Below are 25,794 nucleotides of genomic sequence, written 5' to 3'. Positions count from 1 at the left end.
AAGAGCAGTCTCAAAAGGTATATAATCAACCACACAGGAAAGAAACTTTTCCATTTTAACCTTTGCGACGCAATCTTCACAACAAAAGCAAGTCTTGGACGTCACGTGATGAACCACACAGGAGAGAAGCCTTTCCAGTGTGACCTTTGCGACGCAGCTTTCACAACAAAGACAAGTATTCGATGTCACGCGATGAAACACACAGGAGAGAAGCCATTCAAATGTGACCTTTGCGACGCAGCCTTCAAATTAAAATCACATCTTAAGCGTCACGTGATAACCCACACAGGAGAAAAGCCTTTCAAGTGTGAACTTTGTGATACAGTTTTCAGTATGAAGCATAATATCAAAAAGCATATGGCGACCCACACAGGAGAGAAGCCTTTCCAGTGTGATCTTTGCAACGCAGCTTTCATTGCGAAACGTGACTTCGAATATCACCAGAGGACCCACACAGGAGAGAAGCCTTTCAAGTGTGAGCTTTGCGACGCAGTTTTTAGAAGAAAGTATCATTTCAAAAGCCACATGATGACTCACACAGGAGAGAAGCCTTTCCAATGTGACCTCTGCGACGCAGCTTTTACAAGAAAGTCAAATCTTCGGTGTCACGTGATGATCCACACAGGAGAGAAACCTTTCCTTTGTGACCTTTGCGATTCATCTTTCACAGGGAAGCCCGGTCTTCGATATCACATGATGACCCACACAGGAGAGAAGCCTTTCCAGTGTGATCATTGCGACGCAGCTTTCAGAGCAAAGTATTCCCTTAGAAGTCACATGAGAATCCACACAGGAGAGAATCCTTTCAAGTGTGACCATTGCGACGCAGCTTTCAAAGGAACGAGTGCTCTCAAATATCATATGATGACTCACACAGGAGAGAAGCCTTTCAAGTGTGACCTTTGCGACGACGCAGCTTTCAAGACGAAACATCATCTTAGAAATCATATGAAGACTCACACAGCAGAGAAACCTATCCAGTGTGACCATTGCGACGCATCTTTCAAGGGATCGAGTGGTCTCGATTATCACATGATGGCCCATACAGGAGAGAAGCCTTTCCAATGTGACCTTTGCGAAGCTGCTTTCATAACAAAATCAGGTCTTCGACGTCACATGATAACCCACACAGGAGAGAAGCCTTTCCAATGTGACTTTTGCCACGCTAATTTCAAGACAACGAATGGCCTCAAAGGCCTCATGATGACGCATAAGAGAAAAACTCTTCAAGTGTGAGCCTTACGACGCATCTTTTACATCAAAGGTAAGTGTTCGACGCCACGCGATGACTGACCCACACTGGGTAGAACCCTTGCCAGTGTAAACTTTGCGACCCAACTTGCACAACAAAGGGTTCGACATCACATGACCCACACAGGAGAGAAGCATTCCAAGTGTGATCTTTGCAACTCATCCTTCACGGCAACGTTAAATCTTTGACGTCATGTGATGACCCATACAGGAGAGAGGCTTCTCAACTGTGATCTTTGTGAATCTGTTTTCAGAATGAGGCGTCATCCCGAAAGGCACACGGAGACCCACACAGGAGAGACTTTTTAGTGTGTCCATTGCGACACCATGTGATGACCTTTCAAAGGTGACCTTTGTGACGCAGCTTTGGCAATGTAGTCAAATATTCGAAATCGTACCCTGACCCACACAGGAGAGAAGTGTGAGCCTTGTGACGCAGCTTTCATGATTAAGTTAGATATCCGATATGATGCCATGGCCCACACAGAAGAGAAGGCTTTCAATTGTGATTTTTGATACGCATCTTTCTTAAACTAGAATCTCCGATATTATGTCACAACCCACACCTGAGAGAAGTGTGAGCTTTGGAATGCACCTTTCAGAGGAAGGCATCATCTCAAAAACCATATGGTGACCCAGCTCTCATACCGAAATATGACCTCAAATATCACACGATGACCCACGCAGGAGAGAATCCTTTTAACTGTGAGATTTGCGACGCAGCTTTCAGAGGAAAGCATATTCTCAAAGGGCACTTGGTGACCCACACAGGAGAGAAACCTTTCTAATGTGACCATTGCGAAGCAACTTTCAGGGGAATGGGTCCTCTCAAGTATCATATTATGACTCGCACGGGAGAGAAGCCTTTCAAGCGTGACTTCTACTGCACAGCTGTCATGACAAAGCCTCATCTAAAAGCTCGCACGTGGACCCACACAAGGGAGAGGCCTTGTGTGACCATTGTGATAAATCATTCTTACACACACTAATTTGAAGATTCACCCAGGAACAAAAAAAAACTTCAATGTGACATTTCCATTGCAGCTTTCAATAAAGAATCTTGACAGACATGTGAAGATCTGCACACGATAAAAAAGTATTTTAAATGACCTTTGCAGGTTTTTTTTTCACAAAACATCAATATTAATGTTATACAGTGACCTATACAGGAGAGAAACCTTTCCTAAGTGTATTCTCAATAAAGGTGTGTTAACCTGTAAGTCTAAATAAAAAAATTCTTCTAAAAAACGCTGTGGAAGTCGGGGACAGGTGGTATTACTGTGACACTTTGTCCTAAAAATATTCTTGAAAAAGCGCTTGGGTAAGTCGGGGTCAGGTGGTATTCTTCGCGTTCCTCTTCGCGTTCTTCTTCTTTGCGTTCTTCTTCGCATTCTACTTCGTGTTCTTCGCGTTCTTCTTCGTGCTGGGGATCCCGTGTTGGGGTTCCGCCCCGAGGCCGAAGGGTAAAACGAGGGATTAGAGCGCGGAAAGCTGGGGCCGTAGGCCGCTGTTTGCGCAGCCAAGCTCCCGGCGAAGCCCGCGGCTTGTATAAAAAAATGTGCATGTTTTCTTTAAAATGTTATGAAGCATCAACTCAAAAGGCACATGGCAACTCACACAGGAGAAAAACATTTCTAGTGTGTCGTTTGCGACACAGCTTTCTAATGTGACATGTTATCTATATGGGAGGAGTATATGGTTACTTAAAAACACAATGCATACGTGGAGTTGAAACTTTTCCATTAAATACTAGAATATTACCTATTGTTAGTTCTTGAATAAATGTATTTTTCTTCTAAAAATAACAAAGACGTTGTGACTCTAGTACGTTTAGGAATGTATTATTCAACCTATCCATCAATATTTTATTTCGGCCGAGAGGAACCCACTACACATCGAAAAAATTAACAGAGCATGTGTGCTGTAGTTTCCTTTCAATTACGTTTCATTAGCCCAGGACATAAAACGCCACCTATCTAAGAAATGGGTTTATGTCCTGAGCCCAAACGTTCGCACAAGTGGTGGTTGGCGAGTGTTGGATTAAGAGACCTAGTTGTACCGTCTTAGTGGCGTGTGGTCAGTGTGTTTCTCACAGTGCTAATGTAGATGTAAGTTTTGTTTTGATGTACAAATGAAGGCTTAGGATGGTTGGCCTCTGTAGGTCCCGGGACCTCGTGCAGCGTCCCTCTGCTACTTCCAATCCCCTTTGTAGGGTTGAGATGGGCCAGTCAAGGCCAAGTCCATTACTATTCGCTTCCGTTGGTGACTCGTCTTATAATGATATATAATACTTTAGTTTGGTTCATAATTATTTTCACAGTAGATGTTTGAGAAAATGGAACGTATTGTCGAGGAGATAACAAAAAAGTCTGTTGCTGTAATTTGTTGAATTTTAGAGAGATGGCATGAGAATCATGGGGTAGGTATAAAAAGAGCGGAAAATCGATGAGTAAAAGAGAGTCAAAATCCGAGTTGGAGTTCCTACCTGGAGTGGATTCTGCTGCACCAGTACCCGGTGGGAGTGCATGGTTGGTTTGGCGCTTGGTCGATTGTACAGGTAAGTTGTTCTTTAGGCTATGTGTGTGTTATAGAATTATAGAATTCATATTTTAAAGTATGTTAAAGGTAAAACAGTGAAAGCAACATTTTCCTTTAGTTCCCCTCTCCATTGTTGGTTGTATTCGTTGTGTCAGCTCCTGTGCATAACAAAAAAAAAAATCCATAATCCTCGTGGACACGGGTATGGGTGTGAAGTACAATGTCAGGTGTATTTAGGTGTCAAACTAACTGAGATTAGTAGCTAAACACGCTTAACATAAAAAATCCCGTTTCACACGTCTACCTCATGACAATAAAAGACCTCCCCTCCAGTTTGGCCACGTAAAGATCCTTTCACAATGTCACACATAATGTCACGCTGTCCAATTTGCACAACTACTGCAATAACTACTCTGTCATCTATCCCCTCAAGCAGCACTGACTCCTGGGTAACAAAACGCGAATACCTCAATGATATTTCTATTTCCTCCTAAATACACCTTGTTAAAGGAGAGAAAGAGAAAAATATTTTCGTTCAGGAAATAAAAAACAGATTAGGTACCCTTAATAAATCATGTGGTTCAAGTTTTCTTTGTTTCGTTGTAAAAAAAATATATATATATTTTGGTAAAAGTGAAAATGCCCTTGTAGATGCAAGAACATTTCAAATTGTTTGAACATTCGTGGGACGATGCTCAGGAGTCACAAGATTGCGAGCAACGAGGGTAGCCCCACGGGTAAGGAAAAGGATATTTGTAGGCGTTCGCCAGTCAGCTACAGCTTGCATGGTTAGACTGATGCCTGGAAGTTGCAGGCCATTATGTTTGTAGCTGTTTTGGTGTTGGATACTTTTGAAAGAATGCTGTAGGTCAGTAATGCAAGGGCGTTGAAGGAAGCACAGTGTTTCAAAACTTGTGCAGGTGAGTTGGGATACTCGAAATACAAAGGAAGTATTTCAAGTAATATTAGCTCTTAAAGAACTAGAAAGTAGTTTACAATATATGCTGGTGTTTTAGAACAGCTTCAAATTACACTTGGAGAGACATTTATGTGTAAAATTAGGTACATACGTGTTTGCCAGTCTTTTTTTTTAATCGCTACCAATGTTTCTATTAATTGGCGATAATTACATCTGGAATATAAAATACTTGGAATGATAAGAACTAAGCAATGACAGATAAGAATTTTGCAGCTTTGAGACCGGGTTTTTAGTGTATAATGGACAAATGTATCTATGAATACCTAAAATGATGTAGATGATATGACTTATTACGACTATAAGTTATGAAAAAAATAATGTAAGGCCAGAAACCTTATATGAATATTCGTTTAATTTTTTTTTTTCTAGCGAGTGTACTTAGGCTCCGCCCATCCGTGACGTCACTAGGACGCGTTCGGACGAGGACCATTAGATGTAAGAGAATGAGAAAAATTCCCAATCTCCAGTTCAGAACTTCACTAGAGGAATAGTTTAGGGGGGGGGGGCTGTGATGGCTAGGGATTGACTTGATAAGCGAGATGGAGTCCCATGTTATAGCACGAACGGGGAGTCAGGAGTTTGACAAACAGATACGAACGCGTTCGCCAATCTTTCTGTTTCTGCACATCCCAACTATTCCCATCAATAAGTATGTAAGTGCGTTGAAAATATAATAGGTAGGTATTAGTATTAAATATTTAGAGGAGTCTCAAGCCCCAACTATTCCCAGTAACAGGGAAGAAATGGGTTGAGGGAGTGTAAACAAATGTTACATAGTGTAGGTGATCGAAGGAATCTCGTATCTCTCGGGTGAAGAAGTTGTGAAATTTTGTCCGGAATCGTTCTATACTAAGGACACAAGAAATCTGAGGCTAGGTATGATAGAAATTATTGAACATTGAATTCCATAGCCTTCATAACTGCGTCGTAAGCTACCTCGAACATCAGGTTATTGTCCCAAGTCAGTTGAATTACAAACTTGTTCAATAACTTAATAAGACCTACATTTATTTTTGTCGAGTACAGTAATTAGTTAATAAGATCAATATACATTTTATTACTATTTTTATTACAATGTAATGACTCTTGAATAAGATCCACACATATCTTTTTTTACTGTCTTTGTTACAATTTAGTGACTGTTGAATAGTATCCATATATAGTTGCTTACTATTTTTGCTACGATTTAATAATTACTGGAGAGAAAAATCGGATCTTTTCCATTTTAAGGCAAGCAGTTGATTTCAACAACTTAAGAGAGGTATGAAATGAATATGAACCTGAAACCTAACCTGACCTAATCTAACGTAACCTAACAATTCTGCATGCTATAAAATGGAAAATATCCGAAAACTCGAAATGTTCTTTCGTTACCCAACCTGGATACTGCTAGTATAACATCACCAACAGCCTTAAAAGAGGGGAATGGAATAAAATATGGTTTAATTAAGAGCAGCTTCAATTCCAAATCATATTCGCACATATGATCGACTCCTACTAAATAATTAAGCTTGATATAATATTTCCCACGTCACCATTATACATTTATTTTTCACATAGGAGATGCTCTTGGTTAAATACTATTCTACAAAGGCATTATAAACATCTTGCCATTTCCATTCATCAATTGAATGATAATGATACTTATAGTATTGGAAAGTGTTAAGAAGGTGTTGGTTGTGTCAAATGACAGCTAATATATTCTTCTCTCTGTTTATTTCCCACTATTTCACACGACATGTGTTTTCATCATGATGTGTTCCCATGGATTTCAATAAGTTTGGGCGTTTTGATGTTTGATAACAGCTTTATATTCAATATTGTTCCGTTGACACCCAGCTCTGGTGTCAGCTCTCCACATCCCTGTCTTGTTTGGTCTGAAAGATTTCGATTGCGACAGCAAAGTGGTTTCATGTGAACATGACCCTTTCTTGTTACCTACCACACCGAGTGAACTGTGGAGACGTCCGATCAGGTTGTCAGAAATAAACCGCAGAACTGCATTTACATATATTTGCATGTAAGGTTTATATGTACATGCGTCATCAAATATCAATGGAACATAAACATATCTCACCACTCAGACCTTAATTCTCAGAGATCTAGCCGGCTGCTTAAATTGGACAGCTCACAAATAGATGAACAGCTAACAATCCTCTACTGCGTCTTTTATACTTCATATGTCCATCCAGCTGTCTTGCTCACCACAATTGTCTGGTAGCCTTCCCTTCAGGACTCGGCTAACAACCTCGACCATCAGAAGAGAACTGAACTGGTCACCGAGTCGTGCGTACCAACTTCCCAAGTCGTAACAATGGTTTTCTTGAGGAATTTCACATTTCCTTTGCACATCAAACAATCCTACATACTTTAATTTATCATTTGTAACAATAGGGCACATAAAGTAACCATAGAAAAATTCCTATAACAATAATAATATAGAACTCTTCACTATTTCCAAGTGGTGTCAAAACAACCTTTACCACTCGAGAAAGGAAAAATGCGCAGGGACGATTATAAAACAGTATAAAATATGCTAACACCCTAACAATAGTTACTACATTATGATTTACAAATGCTTGCAAACGTTTAAAAGGTTACGTATATGTTTTCAGATCCAGGATTTAACCATCTATATTTCATTTGGAGAATTGCTCTTCAATTCTATACATTCGCTATGGACGCAGGAGAAAAATCGTCCCAGTGTGGCTCATGCGATGAAGATGTCTCCCACAAGAGTCGTCTCGGCAACCATATAACGAACCACACAGGAGATAAACCTTTCCAGTGTGATCTTTGCGACGCAACTTTCAAAAGAAAATCACATGTTCAACATCACATGATGACCCACACAGATGAGAAACCTTTCCAGTGTGACCTTGGCGAATCGACTTTCAAGACAAAGTCAAAGCTTCGATGTCACATGATGACCCACGAGGGTCATCAGTGTGACATTTGCGACGCAGCTTTCCAAACAAAGTCAACTCTTCGAGGTCACATGAAGACCCACACAGGAGAGAAGCCTTTCCAGTGTGACATTTGCGACAAAGCTTTCACAATAAAGTCACTGCTTCGACGTCACATGATGACACACACAGGAGAGAAGCCTTTCCAGTGTGGCATTTGCGGCACAACTTTCCCAACAAAGTCATATCTTCGATGTCACACGATGACCCACACAGGAGAGGAGCCTTTCCAGTGTGACATTTGCGACGCAGTTTTCATAACAAAGTCAGGTCTTCGATGTCACACGATGACCCACACGGGAGAGAAGCCTTTCCAGTGTGATATTTGCGACTCAGCTTTCACAACAAAGTCAATTCTTCGACGTCACATGATGACCCACACTGGAGAGAAGCCTTTCCAGTGTGGCGTTTGCGACGGAGCTTTCCCAACAAAGACACAGCTTCGAAGTCACGTGATGACCCACACGGGAGAGAAGCCTTTCCAATGTGACATTTGCGACTCGGCTTTTACAACAAAGTCAATGCTTCGACGTCACATGATGACCCACACAGGAGAGAAGCCTTTCCAGTGTGACATTTGCGACTCAACTTTCACAAGAAAGTCAATTCTTCGATGTCACATGATGACCCACACAGAAGAGAAGCCTTTCCAGTGTGACCTTTGCGACGCAGCTTTCAATGTGAAATCAGCTCTTCGACGTCACGTGATGACCCACACAGGAGAGAAACCTTTCCAGTGTGACCTTTGCGACTCAACTTTCACAAGAAAAGAAAATCTTCGATGTCACATGATGACCCACACAGAAGAGAAGCCTTTCCAGTGTGACCTTTGCGACGCAGCTTTCAAGAGAAAGGAAGTTCTCAAAAAGCACGTGATGATCCACACAGATGGGAAACCTTTCCAGTGTGACCTATGCAGCGCAGCTTTCACAACAAAGTCAAATCTTCGATGTCACGTGATGACCCACACAGGAGAGAAGCCTTTCCAGTGTGACATTTGCGACAAAGCTTTCACAACCAAGTCACTGTTTCGACGTCACGTGATGACACACACAGGAGAGAAGCCTTTCCAGTGTGACCTTTGCGACGCAGCTTTCATGAGAAAGGAATTTCTCAAAAATCACGTGATGACCCACACAGATGAGAGACCTTTCCAGTGTGACATTTGTGACGCAGCTTTTCGAACAAAGTTAAAGCTTCGAAGTCACGTGATGACCCACACAGGAGAGAAGCCTTTCCAGTGCGACATTTGCGACTGCTTTTAAGAGAAAGGAAGTTCTCAAAAATCACGTGATGACCCACACCGAAGAGAAGCATTTCCAGTGTGACCTTTGAGGCGCAGCTTTCACAACAAAGTCAAATGTTCGATGTCACGTGAGGACACACACAGGAAAGAAGACTTTCCTGTGTGACATTTGCGACAAAGCTTTCACAACAAAGTCACTGTTTCGACGTCACGTGATGACCCACACAGGAGAGAAGCCTTTCCATTGTGACCTCTGCGACGCAGCTTTCAAGAGAAAGGAAGTTCTCAAAAAGCACGTGATGATCCACACAGATGGGAAACCTTTCCAGTGTGACCTTTGCGGCGCAGCTTTCACAACAAAGTCAAATCTTCGATGTCACGTGATGACCCACACAGGAGAGCAACCTCTCTAGTGTGACCTTTGCCGCGCAACCTTTAATTAAGGGAACAAGTGGTCTCAAATATCACGTGATGGTCCCACATGTTACGGTCTCAACAATCACCTCAAATACCTAAAATAGAGGATTGATAAGAGATCAAGGAGGACAATACTTATCCTTATTAGTGCTGCCTCATCTCTTAAAGGTGGTCGAACAAGTTTAATATATCTAGACTTTGCAAAAGCTTTTGATACCGTCCCACATGAAAGACTACTTACTAAATTAGCTTTATACGGAATAAGTGGTAGCCTATTAGGTTGGACTAGTAATTGGTTGAATGGTCGAAAACAGAGTTTTAAATGGGATTTTTTTTTTTTATACAAGTGGAGTTCCTCAGGGTTCCGTTCTGGGGCCACTTCTAATTATAGTATATATATAAATGATATAGACCATGGACTAAAATCTACTGTTTCCAAATTTGCTGATACAAAACTGTGCGGAGTGGCAAATGATCACTCAAACTAATTAGATAATCAAGAAGATTTAGATAAATTACAGCAATGGTCTGAAAAGGGGCTAATGAAATTTAACAAGTAAATGCAAGGTAATGCACATAGGTAAGAATAACAGTAAGTACGATTACAAGTTATTTGGAAATTCGTTAACAAAAGTGGATAGTGAAAAAAATCTCGGCGTAATTATCAGTAACAACAACAAATCATCCAAGCAGTGTATTTCAGCCTCTGAGAAAGCAAATAAGATTCTAGGACTGATTGCACGATCTATTGACTTCAAAAGTCCACCACTCATTAACAAGCTATATAAATCGTTAGTTCGTCCACATTTGGAATATGCTGTTTCCCTATGGTCACCGAATCTCATTAAAGACATTGACAGACTGGAAAAAGTACAATGGCGAGCCACAAAACTGATTCCAAATATAAAAAATAAATCATACGAAAATCGACTAAAACATATGAATCTGTTTTCCCCAAAAAAGCGTAGACTCAGAGGGGACTTGATACATGTCTTTAAGATTTTAAAGGGAATTGGCAACATCAAAAGTGACAAAATTTTCACATTGAATGAGAATCAGACAAGAAACAATGGTCTCAAACTGTCCGGAAATAGACTCAATTTGGAAGTAGGTAGAAACAATTTTGCCAACCGTGTAGTTAATGAATGGAATAAACTTCCTGCACAGGTAGTGCAATGTAGTTCAGTTCGAAGCTTTAAGAATCATTTAGATAAACACCTAAGCAAGATGCTGTAATGATTATAATTTATTTTATTGTTTTTGTTTTGTTATCATTTGTCTGTCTGATTTTCATTTATTATTAGTTATATGTCAATTAATGATTATTTACTATTTACCTGTTTATTATTTAACTATACCTATGCATCTATTTGTGTAATTTATTTGTCATTTACATCCGACCTAGATATGGACCAAAAGGTCTCCTGTCGGCATGCTCCGCCTTTGTTGTCATCAACTACTGAGGTTAGACAAAGATGTTGATATAAAAATACATATATTGAACCCTAATAATAGTATACGGTCACATTTCCTCATTAAATGCAAAAAAGATTACCCAACATAGGCACTCATTCAAGTTTGGAAGATCAGAAATAATCATTTCTATTAGCTCAAAGTATGTAACTTGCACATATAGGACATAGAATGACATTACCACTGCAGTCCTTCAGTAGATCTGTACTCTGATCTCCACATTCCTATTTCTTTGGACTTGAATTGACATTGTAAATAGCACCAACATAAACAAATTGACATAATCGGCACACATATGATATGAAATAGATGGGTGCACGACAATTGGCCGAAAGACAATTGGTCGAATGGGACAATTCGTCGACACGACGTTTCGTTGAACGTGATATTTCGTCGACACGTAAAAATTGTACTTTTGGTGTTATCTTTCTAAAATATTTGGTCATATTTGTGTTCTGTGTGAAATTTCCGATCATTTGATGTATTATTCAACATAATTGGATTACCAGGCTCATAGTTATAAATGTTTGAAGTTTTAGACAATTGTACTTTTCGCCGACACCTTACTTTGTCGCCATTTGAGCCATCTTGATTACCTAGATCAGCAGTAGATCATCACCAGAGCCAGCCTATTCTCCAAGCAGATCAGCAGATTTTCTTGGAAGGATCAGCAATGGAGCGTAAAATTTGATTGGATATTTGCAATTTATTTCTCAACTTCAAACAATATTGTGACATAAAAGTCAAAATAATAAATTGCATACAACATATTTCAGAATAGTACACAATTTCAACAATAATTTCAACCAATGTAAGACAGTGAATTGCAGTACAATAAAAACAATAACAATTTGAATTGCAAACACTAAAAACAATTGCAAAGTACAAAAACAATGATCGCACATAGCCAATGTTGTACGCCAGGCCCCGATGGTAATCGTGGGTAGACCTCTCAGCGTACTGGTTCACACACAATGTTAGCAATACGGTTCTTGTACAGGCGTATTTTCTTGCGTGGTGGCTCCGGATCGTCGCCAGCAAGTAAAATGATCCTCGCCAAAACTTAAATTGATGTATTTAACATGTAATGTGTAATTATTTGATCTTATTGCAATGTCTCAGTGTAACCAATCAATGAACAAATGGTGGCATAACAAGTCCTAAATACTCCTTTTAATTCATTTGATATTGTAACTTTTTCTCATGAAATGTCATCTAAACTACTCTAGCATTCCTCCAAAATGAAAATATATAAATATATTTATTAGATTAGTACTTTAAATGTATTTTTAATGTCTGTCGACGAAATGTCACGTTCGACGAATTGTCCTGTCGCCCAATTGTCGCTGTCGACTAACTGTCACTTAATATCAGTCACTGTATTAAAGTGTTCACCATTAATGTGACTAAATAGAGATAATGCATACACATGATATGGGATAGATATCACTGAATATCAATTACATCCTCAATAACGCCTGGATAATTATTAATCCTTGACGCAATACCTTGATTATATGCTCTCTCTGGCACAACGAATCCCGGAAAAAAGCCCCACGAAGCAGGCCAGAAAGAAGACATTGAAGCGTTTCTTAAGGCTGTGCCCACTGCATCTACTTTTAATCCGATTTAGATTTATTTAAAGTAGTGCTAACTTTCAAATGTACTAATTCATAACTTAGTGCTGACTTTGTATTTTTCTATACTAAAAATCTGCTATTCATAATATTTAGTATATTGTAGTATTTTCATTTAATATCATGTAAACTGGTGTTGACTTTGTATTATTTTATACTTAATACTTTTATGATTTATACTGCATAGCTAGCCTCAATTATATCATTTATTTTCTATTGTCATGTATTATTTGTGTTGAATTGAAGTAATTTTCGATTGTTTTATTAATATTTAGTATATTGTATTATTTTCATATAGTGTCAAGTGAACTTATCTTTTAAGCAATAAACACACAGTTTTATTTTTAGATTGTTATCGTGTTTTCCTAAATTGGGGCTTTTCTAGATTTTTTTTTTTTTTCGCCTGGGTATTTTCAAGGTGGGGCTTTTTTCCGTCAGGGAATTTCCTAAGTGGGTTTTTTTTCCTAGGCATTTATGGGGCTTTTTTCCCGGTGGGGCTTTCTTCCGAACTATCAAATATGCCACAACAAAGCACATGTTTTGAGTTTCTGTTAGAGTTACATGTTACTAGATCGGCTAACAGGGAGAGTATTAGCGTACAGGAGGGAACTTATACAAACGTGACCATCACGATGCAGGTTTCAGCGCGAACTACCACATTTGAGGTTACATGTCGACCTACACACGAGAGATTCCTTTATAGTGTGACCATTGCGACGTAGCTTGCACAATAAAGTTAAATGTTCGATATCGTGTTATAACCCACACAGTAGTTTGGAGTGCCATCTTTGCGACGCAGTTTGCAGGAGAAAGGATGATCTCAAAACCCACACGGCGATCCATAAATGATAAAAAAAAAAATGTCAGGTGACCTTTGAAACAAATGGTTACGATTAACGTCACACTGTTATTAAATGCGGCTTGCACAGCAGCCCACGATTCCGTGCCTCTTGAGTTTCACTGTTACCACTTTTGTGTTTGCTCTATTATTGACAATATTGTTAGTGATGGTGGATATTATATTACACGTCATTTGTATCATTAAATATAACTATGCATTTATTATTATTTATATTTTTATTTTTTATAATATTTTTCAGCATCCGACCCAGTTATGGACCAAAAGGTCTCCTGTCGGCATGCTCCGCCTTTGTAATCCTTTGTAAAGAAGTTTTGTAGGATAACTCGAATAAAGGTCTTGCTTGAGTGGGTGACTCCTTTATCTGTAGACCTTTACATGTGGGTGGGCAAACTGGAACTGGCTTGTGATTGAAGAAACATTGTGTGCTTTAATTAATCCCACACTGGGCTTGGAGGGACGCAAACGAAGGAAAAAGTAAACGAACAGAGACGTCAAAAGGAATTGCGTTGTAAAATTCGTCAGCCATCTCGGCTATGAGATGTACCTTGTTGAGCGTTGCTACTGCGTTGCTGGTCCCGCCCCAAGTGTTAGTGACCTGATGCTAAACCCAGACGGTGGCTCTTGTATCTCTTTATATCTCAATATTAGATAAGTTTTGTATAGTAATTTGAATAAAGGTCTTGCTTAAATGGATGACTCCTTTAATTGTAGACTTTTACCACTTGGTGGGCAAACTGGATCTTGCTGGTGATAGAATAGTGTTGGCCTGATAATCTGACAAACACGTAAAAGAAATGGAAGGGCTTAAGAATATGCGCTTTAATCTCATACTGGGCTTGGAGGGAGGCTAACGAAAGAAACTGTAAAACAGAGACACCAAAAGGAATTGCATTATATAATTCGTCAGCCATCTCGGCTTTGATATGTACCTTGGACAAAATATAATTTTAGGAAGGGATGCCGGACATAATATCAATGAACGACGGGAGGCCGGCGTGAATAAAAAATGATAATGTAAGACATGATATTGAAACTCAAAATGTGTCAAAAAGAAATAATCACGAGTTTCTTAAAACCATGTACTTTAATACTCGTAGTGTTAGGAACAAATTTCAAGGAATACAGGCGTTTGTCAAAAGCGAAAATCTCGATATGATAGGAATAACTGAGACATGGTCAAATGGTACAGAGTTCGAAGCTAAATTTAATATTGCCGGATTTAAACACTTTCATCAGGATAGAAATCACAAGAAAGGTGGGGATGTTCTGTTGTACGTTAAAAACAATGTTCACGCTTGTGTTTTAGAGAAAGTGAAACATGATGCATGTGATAGTTTGTGGGTTGAGTTAACCCAAATAAATGGACAAAAAATTAATATAGGTGTAATATATAGGTCAAAGACATTATCATCAGCAGACGACAAACTGTTATTTCAAGAACTGTCTATTTTCTGCAACCGGGATTTATTGATAATGGGTGATTTCAATTTTATTGATTGGATGACCCTTGAACATGACCATATAGGTAGTCGCTTGATTGATTTTCTTGGTGACAATTACTTAATTCAGCATGTAAAAGAGCCCACAAGATATGGAAACTTACTCGATCTATTGATCACTAGCCGCGAAAACATGGTAACTGATGTAGAAGTCGGTGAATCTGTTGCAAATAGCGATCACAATTTAGATTCAAAATCCTAAACAATTTTAGAATAGATAATTGTGTTTCTAGAATACCCGATTTCAGTAAAGCTCAGTTCATAGGACTACATCAGGAGCTTCAGCTTACAGATTGGGAGGCAAAATTAAACGAAAGACCTGTAGATCAGATGTGGGAAATATTTCAAAATACGCTCACTAAGGACAGACGTCCCCCAAATCAGGCTCGCCCAAAGTGGCTCGACAAAGAAACTGAAAAAGTATTGCTTATAAGAAATACAAGTGCTCGGGTGCATCTAATGACTATGAAAGCTATGTATCAATACAGAGAGATTTAAAAAAAACAATAAGAAAAAGAAAACGACAATACGAAATAAACATCGCTGATAAATCCAAAGAGAATCCCAAAGAATTCTATAGTTACATTAGAGATAAAAAAGGTTGTTAGGAATCACATTGGTCCACTATTATCTACTGACGGTCAACTTCAATATTCAAATGAAGGAATGTGTAATATCTTAAACAATTATTTTAGCTCGGTATTCGTAAACGAAACACCTCAAAGTGAATTTCAAACTGAAACCTGTGAAAAGTCAAGGGTAAACTTACTACGGTAAATATAACAAAAGAAAAAATTAAAAGGTGTATAGATAAACTCAAAGTTAATAAAATACCAGGGCCTGACGGTTGTCATCCAAGAATCTTAAAGGAAATGAAAAATGAGATTGTTGTTCCATTAGAAATTATTTTCAAGAAATCCATCATATCCGGAGATGTCCCAAGAGAATGGAAGCTAGCTAACGTTACTCCCATATTCAAAAAAGGTAACAAAAAGAAACCAAATAACTATAGGCCTATAAGTTTGACTTCAATCGTAGGAAAAATAATGGAAACTATCATCAGAGATGCTATCGAACATCATTTAGAAAGTAACCGTTTGATCAATGATAGCCAGCATGGTTTCAGACGGAAACGTTCTTGCGTGACTAACTTTCTCGAATTCTACAACACAGTTATCTCGAATTATGACAAAAGAAACAATATAGATTTAGTATATCTAGACTTTGCAAAAGCTTTTGATACCGTCCCACACGAAAGACTACTTACTAAATTAGCTTTATACGGAATAAGTGGTAGCCTATTAAGTTGGACCAGTAATTGGTTGAATGATCGAAAACAGAGTTGTGTTTTTTTTTATGGAAAAACTTCTGGATGGAGAAATGTTATGAGTGGAGTCCCTCAGGGTTCCATTCTTGGGCCACTTCTATTCATAGTATATATAAATGATAGACCACGGACTAAAATCTAATGTTTCCAAATTTGCTAATGATAAACTGTGCGGAGTGGCAAATGATCACTTAAACCAATTAGATATTCAAGAAGATTTAGATAAATTACAGCAATGGTCTGAAAAGTGGCTATTGAAATTTAACACAAGTAAATGCAAGGTAATGCACATAGGTAAAAACAACAGTAAGTACGATTACAAGTTATTTGGAAATTCGTTAACAAAAGTGGATAGTGGAAAGGATCTCGGCGTAATTATCAGTAACGATCTCAAGTAATCTAAATAGTGTATTTCAGCCTCTGAGAAAGCAAATAAGATTCTAGGACTGATTGCGCGATTTTTTTTTTTTACTTCAAAAGTCCATCACTCATTAACAAGCTATATAGATCGTTAGTTCGTCCACATTTGGAATATGCTCTTTCCGAATGGTCACCGAATCCCATTAAATACATTGACAGATTGGAAAAAGTATAACGGCGAGCCACAAAACTGATTCCATATATAAAAAACAAACAATACGAAAATCGACTGAAACATATGAATCTGTTTTCCTTAAAAAAAAAAAAATGACTCAGAGGTTACTTGATACAGGTCTTCAAGATTCTAAAGGGAATTGACAACATCAAAAGTGAAAATTTTTCACACTGAATGAGAATAAGACGAGAAACAGTGGTCTCAAACTGTCTGGAAATATATTTAATTTGGAAGTGGGTAGAAATAACATTGGCAACCGTGTAGTTAATGAATGGAATAAACTTCCTCCAGAGGCAATGCAATTTAGTTCAGTTCGAAGCTTTAAGAATCATTTAGGTAAACACCTAAGCAAGATGCTGTAATGACAATAATTTATTTCATATTATTTTTATTTGTTTTGTTATTATTTGTCTGTTTGTTATTATAATTTGCTTTATTCTAATTTATTATTAGTTATATGTCAATTTATTATTTACTATTTACCTGTTTATCATTTAACTACACCTATGCATTTATTTATGTAATTTACATATCAATTACGTTATTATAGTTTTATTTATTTACTTATCATTATTATGATTTTTTCGCATCCAACTTAGTTATGAACCAAAAGGTCTCTTGTCGGCATGCTCCGCCTTTGTAATCCTTTGATTCGTTACGTGGTACAAGGCAAAAGGCAACTGCCTGAAACTGCGACAGAGAACGAAAATCCAGGAAAAATGAGAAGTGCAAACTGCTAAGAATGAGGCACCTGCAAAAATATTTGTTCCCTTTTTGTGCTTCCTGCAACAAACTACTATGGTTATACAAAAAAGCAACAGTTTATCCTCGAAGCACCCGTTCCTTACGCAAGAGTTGCACCATTACCCAAGGGACATCTCACCGAGTTCTTGGAACGTAGTTTGCGGAATATCTTGGCATTTGCGATGGTACCACTTTGAAAGCTACAATGGGATTTGAATATAATTGGTGCGTTATCCCAGTCCATTCTGTGGTCTTCTTGGTTGGCATGATGGAACACGGCGAAGTTGACGTCAATATTTAATAGAGTTTTTGTATTCCTTTTTTATGCATATATAAAATATGTATTTCTATTCAACTATGTCGTCTTTGCATTGAATATGTAATATACGAAAGCGCTCTGCTTCGTTAGTTTCTTTTTTCAAGTGGTCTACTTTGCGTAATACAATGTACGCAATATCATATTTCATAGCTTATAAATTTTGTATAGCGTATCTTAAATAAAATTTAATGAAAATTATGTATTTAATTGTATGCAATATTTATGTAATCTTTGTATTGTAAAGAAATAAACAACAACAGTTTTTAAAATAAAAATGTTCACTCTACCACATGTTCGAACCTCACAAGAAATTCTAAAATTATTATGTTTTTGGCCAACTTCATCAACCACGCTTAGCAGGGTTGCCAGGTTTTCTACCAGGAAAAATGCCAACTTCTGACAAAATGCTGCAAAAATGTTTTTAAAACATGCCCCAAAAATGCCAACCATTACATTTTCTAAGATTTTTTTTTGTATTTTGGTTTTACATGTGTAGTTAAAAATAATGTATATAAATACAATTACAATATGAAAAATAGTTTTTTACGGTTGACTAGCCAATATAATACAATACCACATGATATAACCAAGATCAACTAGTTAAAGATAATGTGTATAACTACAATTACAATATAAAATATTTTTCTACTGTTGACTAGCCAATGTAAAACAATGTCACATGATATGACCAAGATCAATTTATATAATTCATGTACATCATTTAATTCTAGCGGTACTGTAATAAACCACCATCCTCTGAAATAAATCTACTTCAAGACTGTGTGAAAAGGAAAGAAAGATATGAACTTCCAAAATAAAATATATTATGTGAGAAATTATGTGAGAAAGAAAAAATACCAATAACTAAAATAAAATGTATTACTCCATACATTACGTTTAAGTTCCTAAGTAAACTTTTTGGTATCCTCTACAATAAATTAAACCAGTTTATTAAACAACCTCCTAGAGACTCAGATGTACATAAATAGAAAATACATTTGTGACTTTTCTATTGTGTCTAAATATAATCAAAAGCATCATCAGATTTAGAAATGTTTGATGCACTACTGCGTTATTACATATTTTCACTAAAGAAGAGCTGAAACATCCTTTGGCTAGGCACAAAATCTTTACATTTCCCACATAACCAAGATAAATTTATATCATTCATATACATCATCATTTAATTCTTGATACAAGTAAAAGAGTGATCTCTAATCACGACCGGGTATTTAAAAACGCCCCCCAAAAATGCCAAATTCCCAAAAATGCCACCCAACAAAATTTCCTGCCAAACACAGTAAAAACATTCCAAAGATACAAAATTTGGCATTAAAAACGCCAATCTGGCAACTCTGACGCTCAGTGATGATCTGCATTCGCGGAACATAGATGGCAGGCTAGCGGTAACCATGAATCGTAACCACGAATCGTAGCTGGAGTCGGTAATTTTGCAGAGGATAAAAACGTTACTTCTCTTTGATCAAATTACATGAAAATCACACCTTTTAAAGAAAATAGTTCAAATAATGCAACCATATGCTAATTTGTTACGGTATATGTAGCTGTGGTCGGTCATACTGCAGAGACTAAAACATAACTTCTCTTTGGTGAAATTACATAAAAATCCACACATTTTAAAGAAAAGAGTTTAAATAATTCAACTATATGTAGTCTATTACACTAATAATACAACAATAAGAAACTTAAAAGTGTAGTTTGATCCATACCACCAGTAATCATAGACGGCGGGCTGGACGAGTCGTAGCCGGGGTCGGTAAAATTGCAGATGATAAAAACGTAAGTTCTCTTTGATCATATTACATGGAAATCACACACTTTAAAGAAAATAGTTCAAATAATGCAACCATACATATATAGAAGTGTGCATTTGAGCAAAACCCGTCCTTTTTTGTATTTTCTCTGTTTTCTCCGTTTTCTCTGTTTCTCTGCAATTAGTGAGACCCGTTTGTAGGTATTTAGGTGTTGGACAATTTGGAAATAATGCTGTAGGTTAGTAATGAGAATGGAAGGGCGTTGAAAGATGCCCGTGTTTCAAAACTTGGGCAAGTGGGTTGGGGTACTCAAAATACAATTAAAATATTTTTGGTAACATTACCCCTTTAAGAACTAGAAAGTAGCGTACATTTTATGCTGGTGCTTCAGAACACTTTCAAATTACAATTGAAGAGAAATTATTTAAGTCGGGTAAGTGTACATACATACATACATACATATACCAAGGCTTTTTTTTCCCTTGCCAGGGGGGTAGCCAAAAAGGACAATTGAAGAGAAATTATTTAAGTCGGGTAAGTGTAAAATTAGATATAGATATGTTTATGCTGGTGCTTCAGAACACTTTCAAATTACAATTGAAGAGAAATTATTTAAGTCGGGTAAGTGTAAAATTAGATATAGATATGTTTGCCAGTCTTGTTTTTATAATCACTACCGATGTTATTATTAATTCGTGGTAGTTACATCTGGGGTTAAGAAATTATAAGCACAAACCTATGATATAAAAAAGAATTTTGCAGCTTTAAAACGTGTTTTATAGTGTATAATAAACCAATATATTCGGCTGTCTCAATTTTTCAAAAATCACTTCCGACGTTGTTATTAATTGGTGAAACCTATATTTGGGAGAAATGGTCAGAATGATAAGAGGGCCAATGGTATTGATAAGAATTGCAGCCGTGAGATCTAACGTAACGTAACCTAACCTATCTCATGGTAAATATAATTATGTCAGGCTTATTTGTTAAAAAATATCACTGCCGACGTTAATATTAATTTGCTGTACTGTTGCATGGTTTTTAAATTACTCAAAATGATAAGAGCTAGCCAGTGATATAGGTAAGAAATGTGGTTGTGAGACTGGTAAGCGTATCTATGAGTACTTAAAAGTATGTAGATTATGAAACCCGTTATGAAAGAAAAATAATTATAAATAGAAGTAGAAATTGAAAATTATTTTGGGTTAACGACCTAAGAATATTTAATCATTGTATGTGCTTCTCAGAGGAAGCAAATGTGATGCTAGGTTTGTGGCTAAATTTACTTCCAATGTTCAGGTTGTCTACCTAGACGGGTATATTCTTTTTTTGTGTGGCCAACAAACCTGTTATATGTGAGAAAGAGCAGTGATGATCCACAAAACTCGTATCATGTACAAGAAGCAAAACATACAAATAACACTAAAAAGATTAAAAAAAGATTCCGTGAAAAGACGAGAGAGGGAGACAGCGTAGGTTAGGTATGGTACAAATAGGGGGATGAATGTGCTTGTTTTTATAGCTTATTCTAACAATTATGTCGTCGTTTCCCTCGTAAACCATTGGGTTTGCAGGATTGTCTTAATAAAAATGTTGTTTTCCCAGACGTTACTGGTAGGGACTAGAGGGGGGGGGGTTAGTACACACAAGTTATTTCCTATAGAAACCTCCTATCCGATATAAATCAACAGGATTTTTTTTAATATGTTTTCAAAACGAGTTAGCCTGTTGTGTCTTTTACAAATGTTAGGATTTATATCCCTAAACAGAATGTAACTGTAGACAATACGACATGTTGTTTTTTCACCCAATTTCCTTCCAGTCCATTGTGTGAAGCTTCTGTAACAAGATGATATTTTCTGAAGTCAGGTATTACATACTCTATGTGCAAATGTATATTGTGATTCTTATGTTGTGGTTAGAGCCTGATTGTGGATCCTATAGGCATTGTTTTCACCATCTCCGTCGGTTAACATATTTTTTCAACTAGTGACCAGTAGGCTGAGTACATTCCCATGTCGTGACTGGCATCCAATAAATGTCAGTAAAAGTGATAGCTATCATCAGGACATCAAGATTGGAAGAGGCATCTTCCAATGTGTTTGGATAGCATGAGCCAATAAATGGGCAGAATTTACAGTGAAAGAAAATAGATCTTGTCCATAACGAGGACCGGTGGTCTCTCGCAGGATAAAGTCCATAGAGTCGCCAACCAGCAATAACTCAAGATATTCAGGCCTTTTACACGTCAATAGAGAAAGAATATTGACAGAGGTCGCGTGATACATGTTCGTTGAGCACTGGCTAGACTAGGGGTCTCCAAAGTGGTCTATGCGAGTATCCAAGGGGTCAAAAAATGCTCAACCTATCATTGCTTGCAACCACCATCTGCCGTTCCACACACTTCTCCAACCATTTCTCTCCATTTCCGTTTCTTCCCGGCATACCATATCTTCCAGCTACATAATAAATTTGTTCATCAACTCGCGCTTTCAAGTCACCCAACACTACTACCGAGCAATTGTGTGATAGGGAGCGTCACTAAAAAGCTGGTACCTCCCGGTAATCGAACCGGAGACCTCCCACTACCCGGATAGGGGTGCTTACCGATTACACCACTGTCGTCTCTAGAGACCACTCGTACATCTCCCTTCCCTGCTCCCCGCCAATCCAGGAATGTGCACCGCTGCAGGGATCCTACTCACTGCGCCATGTGTGATAGGGTGATAGGTAGCGTCACAGAAAAGCTGATACCGCCCGGTAATCGAACCCGGGAACGCCAAGTGTCCTGGTAGGTGTGCTTACCGTTTACACCACGGTCGCCTGAAGTGACCATTGGCAAAGCAATTCATTCCAATTCTTCCCCACGCAAATCGACAAACCATCACAGAATTCTTTTACACCCTGATATTAGGTTTGGCATCGAAACTAGTGGCTTGTCTGTCTGCCTGCCATCGTTTGTCGAAACTGTTCCGACACTATGGGACCAGATGTTTTCAAAATTGGAACCTAGATGGTTATTATATTTAGAGATTGATTTTTATACTTATACCAGTGACAGAAAACAGACTTGGATCCCTGTTTCCTAGGAGTGTTGGAAAACATTTGTTAAGGTGTTGGTTGTGCCAAATGACAGCAAACATAATATTCTGTTTATTTACCACATGTGTTTTTATACAAAAATCACTAAGCACACGTGATAACAATACTTGCATAAACCACTCGGAAAATAAAATGATTAAATACCGAACGTTTTCGTCTATTCAAAATATCATTAGGGTACAAAGAATACAGAAAATGACCAAAGCTCGTAATATATAGTGGGAGAGGAACTGGGAAAAGTCCATTGTTACTCAACTCCAGAAGAATTATTTACATTTTTTTTTTTTTTTTTTCTGGAGTCGGGTAACATGGGACCTTTCCCAATCGTTCGGTATTCAATTCTTTCATTTTCCAAGTGGTTTCTGAAAGTATATATTTTTATCATGTGTTCCCACGCATTTCGATAAGTTTGGGCGTTTTGATGTTTGATTACAACTTTATATTCAATATTTACATTATTGTTTACAAACGTTTAAAAGCTTACGTTTATGTTTTCAGGTCCAGGATTTAACCATCCATATTTAATTTGGAGAGTTGCCCTTCAATTCTGTACATTCGCTATGGACGCCGGAGAAAAATCATTCCAGTGTAGCTCATGCGATGCCAAATTCTCCCACAAGAGTAGTCTCAACAGGCATATAACGAGCCACACAGGAGGTAAACCTTTCCAGTGTAACTTTTGCGACGCAACTTTCAAAACGAAGGCGAATCTTCGACGTCACATGATGATCCATACAGAAGAGAAACCTTTCAAGTGTGACCTTTGCGACGCAGCTTTCAAGGGAACGAGTGGTCTCAAATATCACGTGTTGACCCATACAGGAGAGAAGCCTTTCAAGTGTAACCTTTGCGAAGCAGCTTTCACAACAAAACCAAGTCTTCGGTATCACGTGATGACCCACACAGGAGAGAAGCCTTTTAAGTGTGACCTCTGCGAAGCAGCTTTCACAACAAAATCATACCTTCGATGTCACGTGATGATCCACACAGGAGAAAAACCTTTCCAGTGTGCTTTTTGCCACGCAATTTTCAAAAGAACGAGTGATCTAAAATATCACATGATGATTCACACAAGAGAGAAGCCTTTCAACTGTGACCTATGCAATTCAACTTTCTCAACAAAGAGAAGTATTCGACGTCATATGTTGACCCACACAAAAGAGAAACCTTTCAAATGTGACCTTTGCGACGCAGCTTTCAAGAGAAAGAGTTCTCTCAAATATCACATGATGACCCATACAGGAGAGAAGCCTTTTCAGTGTAACCTTTGCGGCGCAACTTTCAAAACGAAGGCGAATCTTCGACATCACATGATGACCCACACAGAAGAGAAACCTTTCAAATGTGACCTTTGCCACTCATCTTTCAAGGGAATGAATGGGCTTAAATATCACATGATGACCCACACAGGAGAGAGGCCTTTCCAGTGTGACATTTGCGACGCACCTTTCAAGAAAACGAATGATCTCAAATATCACATGATGACCCACACAGGAGAGAAGCCTTTTCAATGTGACCTTTGTGACTCGGCTTTCACAACAAACTCAAACCTTCGACGTCACGTGATGATCCACACAGGTGAGAAACCTTTCCATTGTGACCTTTGCGATGCAGCTTTTACCAGAAACTCAAATCTTCGATCTCACGTGATGACCCACACAGGAGAGAAACCTTTCCAGTGTGACCTTTGCGGCGCAGCTTTCACAAAAAAGTCGAAGCTTCGGTGTCATGTGATGACCCACACAGGAGACGAACCTCTCTAGTGTGACCTTTGCCACGCAACCTTTAAGGGAACAAGTATCACGTGATGATCCCACAGGAGAGAAGCTATACAATTGTGACCTTTATGATGCAGCTTTCAGGTCGAAATATTAAATTGGAGATGACATATGGACATACTTATGAAAGATTCCTTTGAAGTGTGACCATTGCAACACAGCTTACACAATGTTAAATCTTCGATATCATGGTATGACCAAAACGCTTTTCAAATGTGAGCTTTTTGATGCAGTTTTCAGAAGAAAGCATCATCTCAAAATCCAAATGGTAACCAGCACAGTAGACGAGCCTTTGCGACGCATTTTGCAGGAAAAACGCATCATCTCAAAAACCACATGGCGACCCATACCAGATAAAAGGTCGAGTGACCTTTGCGATGCAAGATGCTCACAAATTATTAAGATTAACGGCACACTGTTATATGCGGCTGGCCATATTGCACACCAGCTCGCGATTCCGTGCCCCTTTTGTTTTAACTTAGATAATGTATTTTATGTATTATATATTGACAGTATTATCAGTGATGACGCATAGTTAAGTGAAGTGCAAGTACGTAGGAAACGGAGGATGCAGTTCTTATGAAATATTTGCGTGTTGGCAATGGTGACGATCTGGGGGCTAGAGTAGGGGACAGAGACAAGTGAAGTGGAATGATGTTTGTTGCCGCCATGATTGTTTCCATCTTTAATAATATTGTCATCAGTGCAGTGTACATTATTAAAATGTTCTTGTACCTCTTTATGTCTCAATATTAGATAAGAATTTTTGTCTAGTAACTTGAATAAAGGTCTTCCTTAAAAGGGTGACTCCTATTGTAGACCTTTACAACCTGGTGGGTAAACGGGAACTGGCTGGTGATAGAACACTGTTAGCCTGATAATCTGACAAACACATAATAGAAATAAATGGGCGAAAGGATGTATGCTTTAATCTCAAACTGGGCTTAAAGGGACGCTGTAATAATATGGTGCCATTGTGTACATATTATAATTACGCACAGCATTATACAAATATTATGTTGTTGCTAAGTGTTCAATTGTTTTTTCGTTGCATAATTATAATAGATTTTATTGGAAATTTATTATGTTGTCATTGTGTTAGTTACATTTACGTGTGCGTTTTTGCAAGGAGTTTTGTAATTTACATCTTTATTCTCACCCACCGTGTTTCATTTGAGCCATGCTAACGAAAGAAAAGGTAAAACGGACATAGAATGGAATTACATTACATAATTTGTCGTCCATCTCGGCTATGATATGTTCCTTGCTGAGCGATGCTTCTGCGT

At 38.0% G+C, this 25,794-nt stretch overlaps 1 protein-coding gene across 1 annotated transcript; it reads left to right on the top strand.

Moving 5' to 3' along the window:
• The first annotated feature begins 7,412 nt into the window (after positions 1-7,412).
• Positions 7,413-25,386, top strand: LOC143030328 (uncharacterized). The gene is made up of 6 exons (XM_076193481.1): positions 7,413-8,366; positions 8,667-8,808; positions 23,229-23,387; positions 23,553-23,738; positions 24,670-24,967; positions 25,311-25,386. Exons 1-6 carry the CDS (start codon positions 7,446-7,448, stop codon positions 25,384-25,386), a joined length of 1,782 nt encoding a protein of 593 aa, XP_076049596.1. The 5' UTR covers positions 7,413-7,445.
• Positions 25,387-25,794: the final 408 nt, after the last annotated feature.

This window comes from Oratosquilla oratoria, chromosome 12 (genome assembly GCF_046742065.1).
Source record: "Oratosquilla oratoria isolate Oo_2021 chromosome 12, ASM4674206v1, whole genome shotgun sequence".
In the NCBI taxonomy this organism is placed as follows: Eukaryota; Metazoa; Arthropoda; class Malacostraca; order Stomatopoda; family Squillidae; genus Oratosquilla; species Oratosquilla oratoria.
The sequence above is the reverse complement of the archived record's forward strand: the minus strand, read 5'-3'. Positions and strand labels throughout refer to the sequence as shown.

Coding starts and splice junctions, on each gene's coding strand:
- LOC143030328 (XM_076193481.1), top strand. CDS start 7,446: ATGGACGCAGGAGAAAAATCGTCCCAGTGTGGCTCATGCGATGAAGAT. Junction 8,367..8,666: donor GATGTCACATGATGACCCAC/ACAGAAGAGAAG, acceptor GCAGCTTTCACA/ACAAAGTCAAATCTTCGATG. Junction 23,739..24,669: donor AGGAGAAAAACCTTTCCAGT/GTGCTTTTTGCC, acceptor ATTGCAACACAG/CTTACACAATGTTAAATCTT.